Source organism: Poecilia mexicana, unplaced genomic scaffold, assembly GCF_051168715.1.
Source record: "Poecilia mexicana isolate PSO_F unplaced genomic scaffold, ASM5116871v1 scaffold_20, whole genome shotgun sequence".
In the NCBI taxonomy this organism is placed as follows: domain Eukaryota; kingdom Metazoa; phylum Chordata; class Actinopteri; order Cyprinodontiformes; family Poeciliidae; genus Poecilia; species Poecilia mexicana.
In genome coordinates this window covers 7,052,945-7,070,767 of record NW_028263389.1, presented here as the reverse complement: position 1 = coordinate 7,070,767, position 17,823 = coordinate 7,052,945, and the positions used below count along the sequence as shown (strand labels likewise).

The following is a 17,823-nucleotide window of genomic DNA, read 5'->3' as shown; positions in this document are numbered from 1 at the left end:
CACATGATTTGTATGTATTAAGAACCACTGTAATAAATCAATATTTATGAGGAATTTTATTAAGTGGAGTTACTTATTAAAAAACTTGTTTTTATTTAGAGTCTTCAGTTTTTGTAAAGGTGTAGTAGAGATTATATCATATCAGCAACATTTGAATCTTAGTTTGACTTCTATAGGTCTCAATAGGTTTATTGATAAAAACACTTTTATTATTCATAGCTACTTACTAGTCATTTTTGATGATGCAGCTTACACACAAAATTAAACCACATTTTACTATAACTTTGCCAACCCCCCCCCCAATTTGTTCTTAAAAAATTTTCCTGTTTATGGTCCCCCCCTCCCCCCAATAATGAGATGGGATTTACGCCCTTGCCTGTGTCCACACCTGTTAACTATTTCTGAAACCACAATACATACAACGTACGACATCCTACACTGAGTTTCTCATTCAGGCAAATATGATGAGCAGTTTCATCTTAAAAACTGAGGTGAAAAACTAAGGAAAGTGCATAAAGCTTTTCTTTGCATTATTTTGCAAACATTTATATTTCAGTGTTCTACCGAAGCATTACTATTTAGTCAATAAGTACTACATTGCATTGCAGAAAAAAAGTATCAAGAAATAATAAGTGATTTCTAAAGTACAATGAATGGTAATGTGATGGACTGGTGATGCGTCCACAGTGTATCCAGACCTCCACCTATTGGCCTTTGCAGATAGAAATAAGCTTGTTGAAACACAAACATTAATTATTGGAAAGATTAACTAGATGGATAGAAATAATAAATCCTCTTTCTGACAGAGGCTTTGAAATATTCCTGGTCTCCTTGAGGCTCATGATGCTTTAGTTTCCATCACATTGTTGACATAGGTTAGCTCTTCTGTTTCCTGTGTAGAGAAAAAACAAAATGTATTTTACAGTAAATGTACTTGAGCTCAAACTGTTTCAGAGGAAATTAAGGTTGGTCTCATTATTTTCAGTCTCACTGGATTCCCAACTAAAAGTACAAGATCCTATATTTGTCCTTTAATGAGATGTTAAGTTGTAGTTTTGTGGTGATCGTCTGAAATTTGGTTGTGAGTTTGATTCCAGTTTCCTTTCATCATATGTTGAAATGTCTTTTTGTAAGATTGAACCCTAAGTTACCTAATGATCCTGTGCATCAGTGTATGGATGTGTTTGAGGGAATGTAACTCACTGTAAACTCTAAGTATTTTAGAAGTTTAAGTACTATATCTATGCAGAATATTTACCATTATGGTAAAGAAAATGAGCTGATGATAAGGACACTGGATTTTCACCTTAACCATTTCTAAAATTGTTTGACATAAAATAAAATTATGTCGCCTGAACAATCTTGTCTAACCAATTGCCACACATTGTTTGTGTCAGGATGCAAATAATGAACTCAGTTAGTTTACCTTCTTTGGTTTCTTGGAGAATCTGAACCAGCTGAAAGAAAAAGAAATATTTAAACACCAACATCTAACAGCAGCTGCAAACTATCAACTCATAGAAGAGAATCTCACCACTCAAAGCTGATGATGCTAATGAAGAGCAATACAATGCCCAGGATCTTTAATATGTTAAGGATCAGGAATCCAGATGATCGATCATCTGGAACAAAAAACCCACTTAGTCCTCATGAGTCCTCATAATTTGTTGCAAATAATTCAAATTGGATGTTTTTTTTTTGTTTCTTTGTTTGTTTTGTTTGTTGTTGTTTTTGTTTTGTTTTTTTGCTTTATAAGTCAAAATCTGGACAGTAATTCTTTATAAAAAAAAAGACAAAATATGTATTCTGAAATATGATGCAAGTCATAGTATAATACTAAAGAACATGACTAGATGACTTTTAGTTAATGTCTTACCTTTAATACCAACAAAACTCACAGATGATTTTTGTTGATCCAAATCATTTGTGGCCACACAGTAATACTCTTCTTCCTCAGTAGCATTTAATTTGTAAACTTGCTCCACAGACACATTAACGGCTCCATGTCTGCTGATCCAGAACCAGGTGAATCTGGGTGGAGGTTTGGCTCTGCTGGAGCAGCTCAGCTCCACCCAGCTACCTGCTGACACCAAACCTGATGGACTGATGGATGCTGAGGTGTTTCTAGGAGCATCTGAGGAAAATGAGACACATGAACTTTATTGATCACAAACAGCTGAACCATGACCTGCTGACAGGATCACTTACATGAAACACTGAGAGTCACTTCTGTCTCTGCTGTCTTGTTTCCTCCAATCACAGGATATCTGGAAGAACATGTGATGTTGTATCCATCATGTGTGTCTGACAGAGTGATGTTCTCCTGGATTTTAGTTGTAAAGGTTCCATCTGTGTTTTTCTCTGTTTGTCTGAGAGAGTCTTGTTGGAGATTCCAGGTGAGTTCAGGAGGTGAGTGTGGACAGGGAGTGAAAGCTGAGCAGGTTACAGTGACAGACTGATGCTCCTTCAGGTCAGAGGGAACATTAATGCTGGGAGTCAGCGGAGAATCTGGGACAAAACATATGAAACATATTATTAGTGTCAGGAAGTGTTGGGTTCCTGGGTGTTTCCTGTCTGTGGTTGGGGTTGCTGTTTCCCTGTCCATCCTTCAGGGGGCGCCTGGCAGTCATTCCTGGAGGGCGTGGACCAGCTGATATTCATCACCTGCACTGCATGATCTCATTTGGAGGAGCATAAGAGGAGGAGGCAGCCTACACACCAGTGCCAGAGTGTTTTACCAGTTTTGGTATTACAGGCCACCTGAATTTCTCCAGTGATCGCACTTTGTGAATTTCTAGTGATTCTTTGTTTTTTTGTGCCTCCATAGGAACTCTCACTACAGAAGCTGTGAACCCCTTAGTGGAAATCCAGCGCTGAACCTCTCCCTGTGACGCCGGTGGATTATTACCCACCGGATGCCCAAGTCCCTGAATCCCACCTTGGTGATCAGATCTCCACGCTCGCTGCCCTCCTCTCTCCGGCCATAACGAAACCCGCCCAGATCTCGTCCGCCCTCCAGAGCTGCCCCACCACCATAAGCGAAGCAGCTACACTCGACCTCAAGTAATCCGCCCAGGATCCTTCAGACTTTCCCCCCCCCGGTCCGTATCATCTCAGCTAAAAGTAAGAACGTTAAGTTTTTTCCAGCAGTTTACCATTTCCTCCAGTCATCGAACTCACCATACTCTCTCACCCTTAGCTCCAACCAGAAGCATCGAATCCTCTCCGGACCAGTTTTTCCCCTTTCTCTGACTGTCATTCTCTACAATAAATATTATTTTACTGATTTCCCTTGTACTGTGGGTGTTCTTGCATGTGGGTCAGACGATTAAAACCCAACATGACAGGAAGTTCCAGTTTGGAGTTTACAAAAACATCAAGTAATCAAGTATAGTTTTAAAATTTTAATGTTTTGCATCATTAATGTAAATTTTAGCCTTCATATTAGTCCAATATTATGGTCCTGATGAAACACCAAATTTAATCTAAAATCCAGACATTATCCACGAGTAGCTGCGTTTCCGTTACAATTGTGCGAAAAACATTTAAACATTCACTTAATGTCCGTGGATCGGTACCGGTCCGTGGACCAATTGGTACCGGGCCGCACAAGAAATAATTAAATATTTCTGTTTTATATATTATTGGAGTCTGGAGGATCTTATTTTGAAAATCCTTTAACCAGATTCTCTCAGTTACTTGCGCGCCAACACTGAGACCAAAGCAGCAAAATGAGTAAGAAACAGATCAGATGTCTTTGGAAAGTTCCTTTGCAAAGTGGAAAAGGCCCAGAGAAGAGACAGGAGGATGGATTTATCCCGGACCGGTAGGTGAGTCCCACATTACAAGCCTGTTCTGTGTAACATGCGGCGACCGGCTGCTAATGAGGCAATGAAGCTTAAAGCTGCTTCGCCACTAGAGACCAAGCAGGCTGTGGATATAAGCAACACACTTCAGGTGTCATTGTCTCTCATCACTCCCAGATGGGACCGTCTCGTTGCAGAGAAACAAGCTCAGGGCTCCCGTTAGTCATTACCATGAGCTAAAATTTTCACGAAAGTAAAATGTTTGTTTTTGTGGCGCATCTGTGTCTTATTTTGAAGGGATATGTAAACGTTACATAGCGACCAGAGTCAGAGAGCGTTTGGGCAGTGGTAGAGAGGAGATGAGTGGAGCTTGTGAGTCTTAAGTCTGATTTAGACGGAAAGATTTATGAATTGTTGGCTGATTCTCCAAACCTCTGTGATCACAGAGCTGATAAAAGTACAACAGGTTCGATCGGTTCGTGTCCAGCCACACAGCAGGAGCAACACACCACACAAGAACCGATTCCAGAGGATAATCCAGTAAAACCCCCAACATAGCATACTTGAATTTAGAATAACCAAACATGGATGACGATGTAGAAGCAATAGTGAAGTGTAGTTTGTGGACTCATTTTAAAAGATAAAAGAGTAACAAAAAGAAAAGGCAGTGGATAAAAGACAGCAGGAGCAGCCGCTCTATTTGCTGCACTATGATTTGGAGGCGACTGTTTTTGCATAGTTAACATTTTTAACTGAATAAACATAACAAACATATATAATAATGACTTTTACATGTAATAATAACATGTAATTTCTATCATCTCCGATATCCACCAGACTCTCAGTTGCGCGATATGTCAGCTGTTTGGGATTCCCCTCTGTTCTTACGTCACCGCGCTTTCTGTCACATTCAGCAGGTTGTATTTTCGTTCCCAGTCAGGGAAAACCCCACAGGCTGCGATAAAAGGGCCAAGACAACCAAATTGGGCATATTGAGGAACATCAACATGCAGAAGCCTTATCTCACAGTTAACCACCCCCCACAACAGTGTTGTGTTCAAGACCACCTAACCCGAGACCAAGACAAGACCAAGACCAGAGTGTATCGAGACCGAGACAAGACCAAGACTTTTAGGGTCCGAGACCAAGTCAAGACCAAGACCGAGGGAAGTCGAGACCGAGTCAAGACCAAGACCAGCGCCCCACGCTACATGATACTATAAAATGTGAAATATGATCAAAATTACTTCTCAAATTGATCTGAAAGATCCATATTCACATAAAAACACCTAGATATTAAATACTTAATAAAATTAATCAATATTAATTTTGCTTCCATCTATGTGCTACAATCCGCGGTGGTCTCGTGCCATCCTTAAAAAGATAACACCCTGGGTGTTTGTCCATGTTGCTCATGTCAGAAACCACCACTGTCTGCACCATTAAACATAGCAATTGAGGCAATGCCCTGACGGTAAATAACGCTCAACTATGAACACTGACCAAGGAGCAACAAGCAAGAAGTAACCAATCACAAGACGCTCACTGTGACTGTTCTCACCCTCTCTCCCACCACATGAAACCAGATAGTCTGACACCATGGCAGACTACCATTACAGCTGCCACTTTGACCGAAAACAATCAAAGAGCAACCTACTAGCATAAGCTAAGGTTAATGTTAGCCACAAAGTTTAAGTAAAACTCACCTTCGTATCACTAAATGTATAACGAGGCATACATCTTAAAACCTTTCTCCAGCTTACTTGTTGGGGCTTCGGATCGATGTACAAACCTTGGCCAAGCCCTGAAAGCACCTATTGTAAAAGGCCATTTTCAATAGATCGGAAACAATCGAGCCGCTTTTCCCCAAACACGGAAGCTGAGGTGCAAAGAGTCCATAGAACGACTCTCAGTGACACTCCAGTCCTATCTAATAAGTACAGAGACGAGCAGATGAATCGTACTGTTCCTGAATGTCACATCACTATATTGCAGACTTTTGGACACAGCGTTGTCCCATATATGCGACAAGTCAGTCAACACCTCCGCACAATAATTCAGCGCAGTGAGTGACAACTTTTTTCATCACAAATGCTTATGTGTCTCTGTACAGCTAGCTTTGCTAACATCACGTCAACGGAGCTTACCTTTCTTTGAGCTACTTTTCTAAGTGACGAAAAAAGTAAGACATTGTCCCCACCGTCTGTGAAACTGCCTGGATGTTGAGTTAGCTGTGGCCATCGGATTTCTTATGATTTATGCAGCGCTATTAAATTACTGACGATTAAACATCTTATGCCGCTGAGAGGAAACCACTGCGCCTGTCTCAGAGCGCCGCGTGCGAGTGAAAGGTGGGGAGGGGGAGGGGAGAGAAACAGAAACACGTATTTGGCAAGTCACGTAGTTACTTGGATTTTAATGGGTGCGTTTTGCATCCACTGAAAACAAAGATGTTAACAAATAAAGTGGACAGTATGCTGTATGTTTAGTGATATTTTAACAGTTGCGGTCTCGACTGGTCTTGAAATAAAATGCCGAGTCCTCAGCGTCCGAGACCGAGACAAGACCGAGACCAAATGCGGTCGAGTCCGAGACGAGACCGAGACCATCAATAAATGGTCTCGAGACCGGTATCGAGACCAAGACCGATCTCGAGTACTACAACACTGCCCCACAACATACAAGTTTTATAGCTTAGAAAAAGTTATTTTCTTTTTGTAAATACTGTATTAATCTATTTTGATTTGAAACTTGCTTCACTGTGAACAATAGCAACATGTTTCTGACAGGATTACAGTTTGATGGTTACAGGATACATCCTCAAACATCCTCATTTATGTCATTGGAGCTAACACTTTCAATCTGTTTAATAAAGTTTTATCACAGCTGAGCGAATGACAAACATTGATCTTTAACATACATCATAATATAATTTGAAATATATAAAGAAGACTGGCATTGTGCTTATGGATTGGTCTCTAACTCTTCTAGACTAAAATCTACCATTTTTGATAACAGCAGTGGTCAAATATCAATTATAATGGCAAAACCATCTGAAAATAATTTGATTTGTTTGTGGATCAGAGAAAAACTGAATTAAATGTATGTTCTCAATGCTTGCTTTTCAAATAATTGCAGGTGTAACTTCGAAAACCATTAAACTTGAAAAAGAGCAAATTATAGATAATAAAAATCCCAAAGATGGGGTCAAAAAGATTCTGATCAGTATTTGCTCACATTTTTAAAATTACTGTTTCTGATGTTATTGATCTACGTTTCTAATATCAGACACTTTCAGAATCAGAAATGATTTGAAGCAAGAAGTAACAACATTTACCTTTAATACTAACACAGATCCCCGATGATGTTTCATTTCCCAAATTATTTTTGGCCACACAGTAAAACTCTCCTTCATTAGTGACAATGAAGCTGTGCTTTTGTTTTTCAGACACTTTTATGCCGTTCCAGAACCAGGTGAATCTGGGTGGAGGTTTGGCTCTGCTGGAGCAGCTCAGCTCCACCCAGCTACCTGCTGACACCAAACCTGATGGACTGATGGATGCTGAGGTGTTTCTAGGAGCATCTGAGGAAAATGAGACACATGAACTTTATTGATCACAAACAGCTGAACCATGACCTGCTGACAGGATCACTTACATGAAACACTGAGAGTCACTTCTGTCTCTGCTGTCTTGCTTCCTCCAATCACAGGATATCTGGCAGAACATGTGATGTTGTATCCATCATGTGTGTCTGACAGAGTGATGTTCTCCTGGATTTTAGTTGTAAAGGTTCCATCTGTGTTTTTCTCTGTTTGTCTGAGAGAGTCTTGTTGGAGATTCCAGGTGAGTTCAGGAGGTGAGTGTGGACAGGGAGTGAAAGCTGAGCAGGTTACAGTGACAGACTGATGCTCCTTCAGGTCAGAGGGAACATTAATGCTGGGACTCCAAGGAGAATCTGGTGTTTCGCATCAGATAGATAATGATCTCAGATGACTTCCAGTCTTCATAAAAGTACTAAACAGTAGTTAAAATATTTTTCAAGAAGTTTAATTAATTCCGGAATAAGAAATATCCAAACACTATTTTCCTCAAATTCAACCAAAAGTTTTTAAAGTGGATCCCCTGGCATTTATCATGCTTACATAAACAAAATTGAAGACAAAAGGAAAAAGAGAAGAGTTAATTTACAAAGGATATATTAAATCCTCCAATAATAGTATTTTTTTGGTTCCAATCTTAATCACATTATTTGTGTAGTAGACACACTTAAGTTTTTTTACAAAGAAATCAAAGGAAACTTTTAAACAACACTAATCCGAAATAGTGTGTGCTAACATTTTTGAAAGACTTGGAAAATCCTGAGGAAGACTGAGTGCTTTTTGTACTAAACCTAAATTTTGAATATTTATCAGAGCAGTAATTATATTAATGTTAAGTTACATTAAAAGAAAAATAAAATCTTACCTTGAACTGTTATTGGAAGAGGATCAGCACAAGCTGTTGCTCTAAATGGATAGTTTTCAATTCTGAATAAATATTTGTCAGCATGACTTGTTGTTAGATTAGGAAACAGAGTGGTGCAGTTTTTCTCTTTCAGGTTCCCAATTATTTTCAGTTGAAAGGTATTAACTGAGCCGCTGCTGTTGAAAATAGCGGTGTTTGTATCTATGCTACCTTTCATCCAAACTCCATAGATAGTTTTACTGCTGTCGTATGTAGCATGATCTGTCTCATAGGTACATGGGATTTGCAAACAAGATCCAGTCAGAGCTTCGATGTTATTTGGTGTAGTGATGTTGAGGGCTGGTTTAACACCATAACAGTAATCAGTCAAATCACCTGCAAAGCAGATCAATAATAAACATAATGTGGAGCAAAATCTGCCTTTAGAGAAAATTCATAATCCAAAGAACTCCAGTTCACTTGTATCATGTTACAAGTTGAGTTCAATATAGTGACTAAAAATTATTTTTTTACATCTCAACTTGAAAGGAAGAGAACAAACATCTCACCTGGAAGAAAGAAGACACTCAGTAAGATATTGACTGTCAGCATGTGCTCAGTCAGAGCCGCCATCAGAGTCTGATAGACCTTCATCTGTCAAACTGGAGAAAATTTCAGAAAAAAAAAAATTACATTTCAGTTTTTTCAATTAAAGTCTCTTTTGAATAATTGAAAAAAAATCACAGACTTTACTGTGTTAGAAGTAGGAAACAACTGATTGAACTCAAATAAAAACACACAATGAAGTCAAGTAAAGTTATTTACACCATATTGAGAAAAATATCCTTTGTCTGTAATAGTGCAACTGCAGACAAATTAAGCTAATAGAGTCATGGCAAATGTCAATAACTGCATAATTCTTCTAAGGTTACTTCTTACCCAATAAATATAAAATTAAAGCAATAAAATAAAATTTCTCCAAATCAAGGAATGAGTTAAAATCATCTGGCGATAAGAAAATCATGCAGGTTTGTTTGTTTAAAAGCCTATGCTGTGTGAAATCAGTGACAATCTTTTTGTTCCTCTTCGGAAAGAGGATGCAGTTTTTGGATTATTGTGTTGCTGAGGTATTTTCACATGAGAATAAATTGTCTGAATTAACGTGGCGCACAAAAAAGAAGAAGCATTGCATTTTTTTTCTGCCAGCCGTCTTTTCAATTGTAAAGAGAGAAAAAAAGAAGAACAAGAAAAAGAAGAAGAAGGATTTTTATCAATGCCTTATTTGAAACAGGCGGATGTACATCTCCCTCTGAAGCCGTCATGGCATGGCAGAAAAATAACGAATAGAAATTTGCATTGCTTCCCATCGCATTTCTACACAATAATTTCTACTGTGCACAGATCATTTTTTTGAAAAAAAAAGTTTATATTTCCACTCGCCAATCTACCGGGTAAGAAAAGGAAGAAACAGCTTTTGACAGATTTGAAGCTGACTTCAAATCTGTGTAACTTATGTGTGGCGTCATTTGTAAAAGAAATGAAAATATGAAAACAGTCCATAATAGCAAGGTGTGGTTGCGGTTGTAATATCCAACACAAAAACATTTAGGTCCAAAATGATTTGAGACAAAGCTACATTTTGAAGTTAAAAGCCAGGAATATGTTTTACTTTACATGACATATACCAAGATTTGCATTATTATTCTTTTTTTTATTTTTTTTTATCTCTGTCAGCACGTCTTAGCAAAATTAAACAAAACTAGAAATTTCTTTGAAAACACTCCATGCAGCATGCAGAAAATCAGGTCAGTATTTTGTGGACCTTATTCCAGCAAAAATGAACACAATCTGTGTGTGTGTTAACTGCCCTCTGGTAACACTATATAAACAATGATCAGTTGGTACTAATAAAAATTGAGCTTATTTTCTGCATGCTTGGTTGGAGTGTTTATATATCAACATACTGATTGTCAGCATTGTCACAGACTGAGCTGCCATCAGACTCTCACTGTTCTCCATCAGCTCTCTTAGTCTGGACAAAAACATCTGAGAATTACAGTTTATTATCTGTGATTTAAATCAGAGTCACTGCTGAATGAAACACAGGTTCCCTTTCAGGTAAACCAGGGACTTTTGAAAATAATTTGAAGATAAAATCAAAAAAGAAAACCACAGTTTGAACAAATTTTACAATATTTTCAAAGTAAGAAGCCATGTGTTTTTTTTTTGTTTTTGTTTTTTTGTTTTTTTTACTCAAAATCATAAATAAATAAACACAAACGTTCTCTCATCTGAATCAGAAGCCAAAAGAGTTCAAGGATTTACCTTTCAATCAAACAATGTGTAAGTTTCATCTGATGAGCTGCAGATCCACGGACGAACCTTTCTGTTTAAAAAAAAAAAAATAGCGTATCAAAGGCAACAGCTGTATTTATACTTTCTTCTTCAAAAGAGGATGTTTTTAATGTGGTTTTCAGAGCATGCATGAGCAACTGGAAATGCACACTGATACACTGCAAAAAGGAAAACACATGCCCCACCTTAAAACAAAATCTGAGATTTGTTGTTACAAAGAATCAAATTAAGTGTATCCAAATAAACATGTTAAGTTTATTAAGTTGTCATTTTATACAAACTTTAACAAGTTAAGCCTGACACACTTAATTTGATTAATTGTAACAAGCTAGCTCTGTTATTTAAGTTGGATCGATGCAAATGAGCTTTGTTTGGTTTCCGGTCATAAAGAGTGAAGGTAATTTAATAAATGTAAAAATATAAGGTATTATATAATATAAACTATAGTTTGGTAGTTTTGGCTACAGGTGGTGACAATACATCTGCAGCCTGTCATATCAGACTTATGATTTTCCATACAAGAGGAAAATTGCAAAAGTCATCCCACCATATAAATCTGGTGACAGACACTATTTCACAAATTACCGTTTCTTTACTTCCATACATTTTTTTAAGCAATTATTTATTGGAAGACTGTATAGACTTATCGGTAAACATCAACTCTTTCTGAGTCAATATGGATTTAGGTCACAAAGATCCACAGCAATAATATTAGAAATCAGCAGGTTGTTTGACAAAAAGACATTTATTCATTTCAAAAACAAAGTTTTTGATACAATTTATCATGACATATTCAAGAACTTTAGCCTAGCGCTTTAGTATAAGAGGAGAAGTTCTATATTGAATGAAAAGCTCAACAAAAGGAAACAATTTGTGCAAATGAAGTGGGTGACTTATTGTCATCATGCTTGGACAATGTTTATGGTGGCCTGCAGGGGTCAGTATTGAGACCAACACTGTTTATCTTCTGTACAATAACTGATATTTGTGAGGCTTCAAAAATGCTAAACTGACAAAGTGGTTTAATATTAATGCATTTTTTAATTTAAATAAAATCATATTTATGTGATTTGGGAGTCATAAAAGTAATAGAGAATTACAAATTACAAATTATAGATAATGTGAATGTGGAGAAAGTTACTTAGATTATAATTTTTGGGAATGTTGATGTGTTGATGTTTGGGGCAACGCTTTGACCATTAGACCCAAATCAGAAAATAGCCATCAGAATGGTTCACAAGGGTTTTCTGACCAAACTAATAGTTTACTTATCATTTCCTGTCTTCAGTCACTGCCAGATTAGATAGAATTTCAAATATTGCAGCTGATGTATGAAGCTAAATTCCTTAGCACATAATATTCAAAAGTCTTTGATAGAGTGGGGATACGGTTATGTGAATATTGTTTAAATTTTGACTTTGAAGCATTTTTGACTCAGAAGGTGCAGAGGAAAAAGATTATTTATGTTAATAACCATAAACCAGGTGAAGGATTGTGATTAAACAAATTCTACTTCTTCATGCTCCTTTACAGACATGTTCTCTAAAATATGTGGAGTGTTTGTGTCTGTTTATTTTTACAACTACATATAATGAGTATTTTCTGTCTATATAACTTGTTAATTTGTATTTATGTTGCATTAATTGATAAACATATAATAAGATTTATTCAAACAGAGGAATACAGAATGTAAGCAGCTTTGATCCTGGTGGAATGCATCACATCATTCATTCATTCATTCATTCATTCATTCATTCATTCATTCATTCATTCATCTTGCGTCAATGAAAAGCATTTAATTAAAAGTGACAAAAAGGATCAACAGATTGAGAGAAGCAGATTCTCTTAAGGTTTGACATGATTATGTAAAAAGCTAAAACTCAGTGTTTCATATTTAACAAGGAATCATTATTTTTTCTTCACTTGAGCGTAGAGACTCTCTGGACCCTCTGGACTCTCGGGACCCTCTGGATTCTCTGGACCCTCTGGACTCTCTGGACCCTCTGGACTCTCTGCGGTCTGTGCTGAAGAGTTTTCCGCCGTTGGCACTTTGACCTGAGCGTACACCGTCTCCTGCTCTTCACTGTTCTGCACTGGCAGAGAGGAAGCTTCAGGTGTCTTTTTGATGAAGCTAATTTCCCCATAATTAACTTCCCCTTCTGTTTTGCTGCCTTCTGACATCTGAGCATCATCATCAAAGCCTGTTTGACTCTGTGGGAAAAATAAAATGTGTTATTCATGTTCATAAACATGACAGCTCACTGCAGTGCTGCATGCAGAAGATGAACGTTTTCTCACCTCAGTCTGTTGTAGATTTGAATGTTTGGACTTAAAACACCTGGAAGACATTAGATTGCAGAAGATTTCTACTGTGTTTCAGGTGATTAACTTGACTTTATGTGAAGCAAACATTAGAAGGTAAACATCAGTTTAGTCACATCAGATTAAATCCTGGTCAAGTTCAGCAATAATTAAAAGACAAACAAGAGGAAATTTTCAGGGATAAAGTTTCAGGTATAAACAAAATGGATATTAAGGGTTTAATATCTACTAAATATAACTAAAAAAAGTTATTTTTTCTTCAAGGTATTAATTTGACACCACTTTGGTTATACATTTGTAATATCAGAAATAATTTGTCTAGATAACCAACATGATAATAACCATGGCAACACAGAAAATGAGACAAGTCATCTGAAGCTAAGTATTTTCCACAAATTATCTGTGAACATTCTTCACTTATAAATGACGTTGTTTTAATTTTGATTTAGTTATCTCTTGAAATTGACATTTTCTTTTGCCCAAAAACATCGCCAACATCTATAGCCAGATTAATCAGAGTTTACTGTCGAAATTGTATTTGTATATGCCAAATGTTGTTTATTATTTACACTGCTACCATCAGAAAATATTTAATAGTCGGTGTTAGTTCCAGAATTACAGAAAACTAAAACATTTGTGCTTTTCTCTCAGTTCAGCAGAACAGTGTATTTGAACAAAAGTTTGACTGGAGAGTGAAAAACATACAAACTAAGGCAAAAAAAAAAGATAGACCTTTAAAATCAGAAAAATGACAATGAGGAAGAAAATGTAAAACTATCACTCCACTGAATCACAAAACAGCCAAAAAGACAAAGAATCTACAAATGTCCCTTAAGCTACTAAAGACAACGAAAAGAAAACAATTGAAAACTTTTTCTGTGGTATCATAATATGACTAAAAACCTAATTATTTCACTTCACTCTGCATATAACCACAAAAAACTGCATCTGTTTTTCAAGCCAAACATTCCCTTTTACTCATTTCCTTGAAGGGAACAACTTAGATTTTTTTGTTGTTGTTTATATTTTAATTTGCAACAGGAAGTGCAGGAAGTTCAAAATGCAAAGGCATGTAAAGAAAGATATACTGTTAAACTTTACATGCGTTTTAAACACACTCTTACTGTTTTGAACAAAATGGTATCTTCATTGTGTAATATTTTAATTTTAATTGTGATACTCACCAAAAAGACACAACAAAGCAAACAATAACGAGGACGGCCACTGATATTCTCACTGCTATTCCCACTGTCACACAGTGTCTGTTGGCTTTTTGACAAATAAAACAGTCAAAAAAAATTAACTATATTTTATTAGAAAGGTAATTTTAAACATTTAGGTAAGAATCAATGTAGTTAAAACATTTACCATTAAGACCAACAAGGATCACAGAGGAATTTTGTTGACCCAGATGATTTGTAGCCACACAGTGAAACTCTCCTCCCTCAGTAGCATTGATGATGTAAACCTGCTCCACAGAAACATTAATGGCTCCATGTTTGCTGATCCTGAACCAGGTGAATCTGGGTGGAGGTTTGGCTCTGCTGGAGCAGCTCAGCTCCACCCAGCTACCTGCTGACACCAAACCTGATGGACTGATGGATGCTGAGGTGTTTCTAGGAGCATCTGAGGAAAATGAGACACATGAACTTTATTGATCACAAACAGCTGAACCATGACCTGCTGACAGGATCACTTACATGAAACACTGAGAGTCACTTCTGTCTCTGCTGTCTTGATTCCTCCAATCACAGGATATCTGGCAGAACAGCTGATGTTGTATCCATCATGTGTGTCTGACAGAGTGATGTTCTCCTGGATTTTAGTTGTAAAGGTTCCATCTGTGTTTTTCTCTGTTTGTCTGAGAGAGTCTTGTTGGAGATTCCAGGTGAGTTGAGGAGGTGAGTGTGGACAGGGAGTGAAAGCTGAGCAGGTTACAGTGACAGACTGATGCTCCTTCAGGTCAGAGGGAACATTAATGCTGGGACTCCAAGGAGAATCTGGAAGTTAAACTAGATTTAAATCACATTCATTGTACAAAATAAAGATTTGCTTGAATATGCTCCAAAACTGTTCAATTGTTCCAAGCAAAAGAACTATGATGTTTCTATTTGCAACACACTCAGTCAGTATTTCTTAAAGTTAACTGATACTTTCTAGCCTTACATTAAAAAAATAATAAATATTTGGAGCATATCTTAATATATTTCCAGAAAAGCTTAATATAAACATTAAAATGCCACAAACTAATGAATTAAGGATCAAACTTGTCAGCTCTTCTTGCAGTGGCTATAAAAGCATATTGTGACAGAAGGTTTTAAAAGCTACAATTTAAAAAGATTAAATATACTTGTAGTACTCAAGCTTAACAATATAACCAGAACATCTTCATATAATTTCATTATATGGTGAAAATGTTCCTACCTTTAACTTTTATTTGAAGAGGATCAGCACAAGCTGTTGCCTTATAGCCACTGTTCTCAACTCTGAAGTAATATTTGTCTGCATGACTTGTTTGTAGATCAGGAAACAGAGTGGTGCAGTTTTTCTCTTTCAGGTTTCCAGTCATATTCAGTGAATATTTGTTAATTGACCCACTGCTGTTGAAAATAACAAGGTTTGCATTGGCCCCAAAATTTACACCACCTTTCATCCAAACTCCATAGATAGTTTTACTGCTGTCATATTTAGGATCCTCTGTTTCATAGGTACATGGGATTTGCAAACAAGATCCAGTCAGAGCTTCCATGATATTTCGGTGTATTGATGTTGAGGGCTGGTATGTCGTTTCCACAGTGGTCAGCCAAAGCACCTGAAAACCAGATCAATAATGAACATAAAGATCAAAATCTGCCTGCAGAGAAAGTTCATGATCTATAAACTCCAGTTCAGCTGCAGCTTCTGTCGTGTGGAGACTACAGACAACATGATCAAATATTTTAGACTTCAAGTGATTTACATGAACTCTACCAATGAAAGGAAGTGAATAAAAATCTCACCTGGAAGAAAAAAGACACTCAGTAACATGTTGACTGTCAGCATGTTCTCAGTCAGACTCTGATAGACCTTCATCTGTCAAACTGGAGAAGGTTTCAGAAACAGAAACATTTCAGTTTCTAATCAAAGACATTTTTGAATAAAGCTTTCTTCATCTTTGTCAGGGAATTAAAACTGATTCACTAGAAAGTAGTCAGGAACATACATTTCCTACTGTGTTACAAAACAATCACATTCAACCATATATACATCTTTAGGTAACACTTTATTTGAAGGGGGTTGAATAAGACTGTCATGACACTTTCATAAACATGACATAACACCTGTCATGAACATGAAAAAGCCTTCATGAATATTTATGACTGTTGTCATAAAGCGTCATTCAGTAAATTATGACACTTTTAATACAAAGTTGACATTATTCAAAGTGTCTTTGTTATGACAACTTGACATTAACCAAGAAATCATTACTGATATACATTTGTTATAAAAGTATTACTGATTGCACTTTAAAAATTAGGTAACTTTATGTTATTAAAGGTAAAGTTTAAACAGTAATGATTTCTTGGTTAATGTCAAGTTGTCATAACAAAGACATTTTGAATAATGTCAACTTTGTATTAAAAGTGTCATAATTTACCGAATGACACTTTATGACAACAATCATAAATATTCATGAAGGCTTATTCATGTTCATGACAGGTGTTATGTCATGTTAATGACAGTGCCATGACAGTCTTATTCACCCCCTTCAAATAAAGTGTTACCCATCTTTATGTATAAGTTACATAACATATCCAAAATAGAGTAAAAATAATGACACCTAATTCAACTATTTTAATGACAAGAAGTTAGTTTTCTGTTTTTAAAGTTGCAAAATATGTAAACTTCATGAAATGTTCTTACCTGGTCAATCACCAGCTGTATAAAGGCTGTAAATTTCAGTCGATGAGCAAAGATCTAAAAAGCTCCTGCTCTAGTCGATGTTTGAAATCCTGTAACCTTAGTCATTCTTCCTCTCTTGTAAAAGAGGAAGTTGGCTACAGAATTTGCTTTTATGGTGTGATTAACTGATTATATCCATAAATTACCTCACTGATGTCCACTATGTGTAGAATAACAGTTTGTAGATAAGCAACAGGTCAGGGATTTTATGAAGAGTAGTTTTGTTTTTTTAGTTTTCACAAGTTTAGTTATTTACAGTGTTTATTAAGAAATACATTAAAAAGAAATTACGTAAAACATAATTGACATTTTCCTTCAGTCGTTTTTCTTTATTATCTACCACCATAATACAATTATTAATCCTGAAAAATTAAGATTTTAATTGTTTGGCAATCAACAGGCAATGTTGATTTACTGCTGAAAAACTGATAAAAAATAACCAGATCTTAACGATGGTCCTGCAGCTGAGAAAGATTAATGCAGTCATGACTGTAATGATCCACTGAGCTTTTGTTTCAGTTTGTAGTTTTTTGTTGTTGTTGTTGTTGTTTTTGTTTGTTTTCAGAGTTTCTTTGTTGTTTATCCGTCATCACATCTTTCCATAATTCTCTTCATTTCTCTCTGGGCATTGTTCTTATTCCTTTGCATTTAGTGTTTTAGTTTATTGCTGTGATCTTTTCAGTGTTTTCCTCTTGATGTGGAGTTTCTTTGAGTGTCTCATTGTGTTCATCATCAGCAGTAACAGGAACACTGATCAACATATTTGATCTTCATTTGCTTGATGATTATAAATGACGGCATTTGACAAAATTGAATATTTATTGTTTGTTTCACAATTGATTGCAGAATGATATGTTTTATGATTTAAAACACTTTGAACTGTCTTGCTGCTGAAATGTCCTTTGCGAGTCAACTTTACTTGATCACTGTCTCTCCTTTTGTTTCCCTGTTGT

The 17,823-nt window shown here is 36.4% G+C and overlaps 3 protein-coding genes across 3 annotated transcripts; all 3 read right to left on the bottom strand.

Moving 5' to 3' along the window:
* Positions 1 to 37: 37 nt before the first annotated feature.
* On the bottom strand, positions 38 to 11,058 carry LOC106912862 (sialic acid-binding Ig-like lectin 12). The gene is made up of 8 exons (XM_088001576.1): positions 10,577 to 11,058; positions 8,821 to 8,913; positions 8,273 to 8,647; positions 7,464 to 7,763; positions 1,877 to 2,134; positions 1,535 to 1,622; positions 1,427 to 1,457; positions 38 to 892 (listed from the first exon to the last, which is right to left on the bottom strand). The coding sequence occupies exons 2-8, from the start codon at positions 8,903 to 8,905 to the stop codon at positions 839 to 841; spliced, it is 1,191 nt and encodes a 396-aa protein (XP_087857702.1). The 5' UTR covers positions 8,906 to 8,913; positions 10,577 to 11,058; the 3' UTR covers positions 38 to 838.
* Positions 11,059 to 11,332: 274 nt separating this feature from the next.
* Positions 11,333 to 14,573, bottom strand: LOC106911236 (uncharacterized; the record flags this gene model as incomplete). The annotated part of the gene is made up of 4 exons (XM_088001629.1): positions 11,333 to 12,817; positions 12,905 to 12,944; positions 14,113 to 14,197; positions 14,297 to 14,573. Coding segments are annotated over 4 exons (705 nt in total), but the record flags the coding sequence as incomplete, so codon positions are not given.
* On the bottom strand, positions 14,516 to 16,926 carry LOC106913398 (sialic acid-binding Ig-like lectin 7). Its single transcript, XM_088001563.1, has 4 exons — positions 16,832 to 16,926; positions 15,928 to 16,008; positions 15,353 to 15,740; positions 14,516 to 14,928 (listed from the first exon to the last, which is right to left on the bottom strand). The coding sequence occupies exons 3-4, from the start codon at positions 15,675 to 15,677 to the stop codon at positions 14,621 to 14,623; spliced, it is 633 nt and encodes a 210-aa protein (XP_087857689.1). The 5' UTR covers positions 15,678 to 15,740; positions 15,928 to 16,008; positions 16,832 to 16,926; the 3' UTR covers positions 14,516 to 14,620.
* Positions 16,927 to 17,823: the final 897 nt, after the last annotated feature.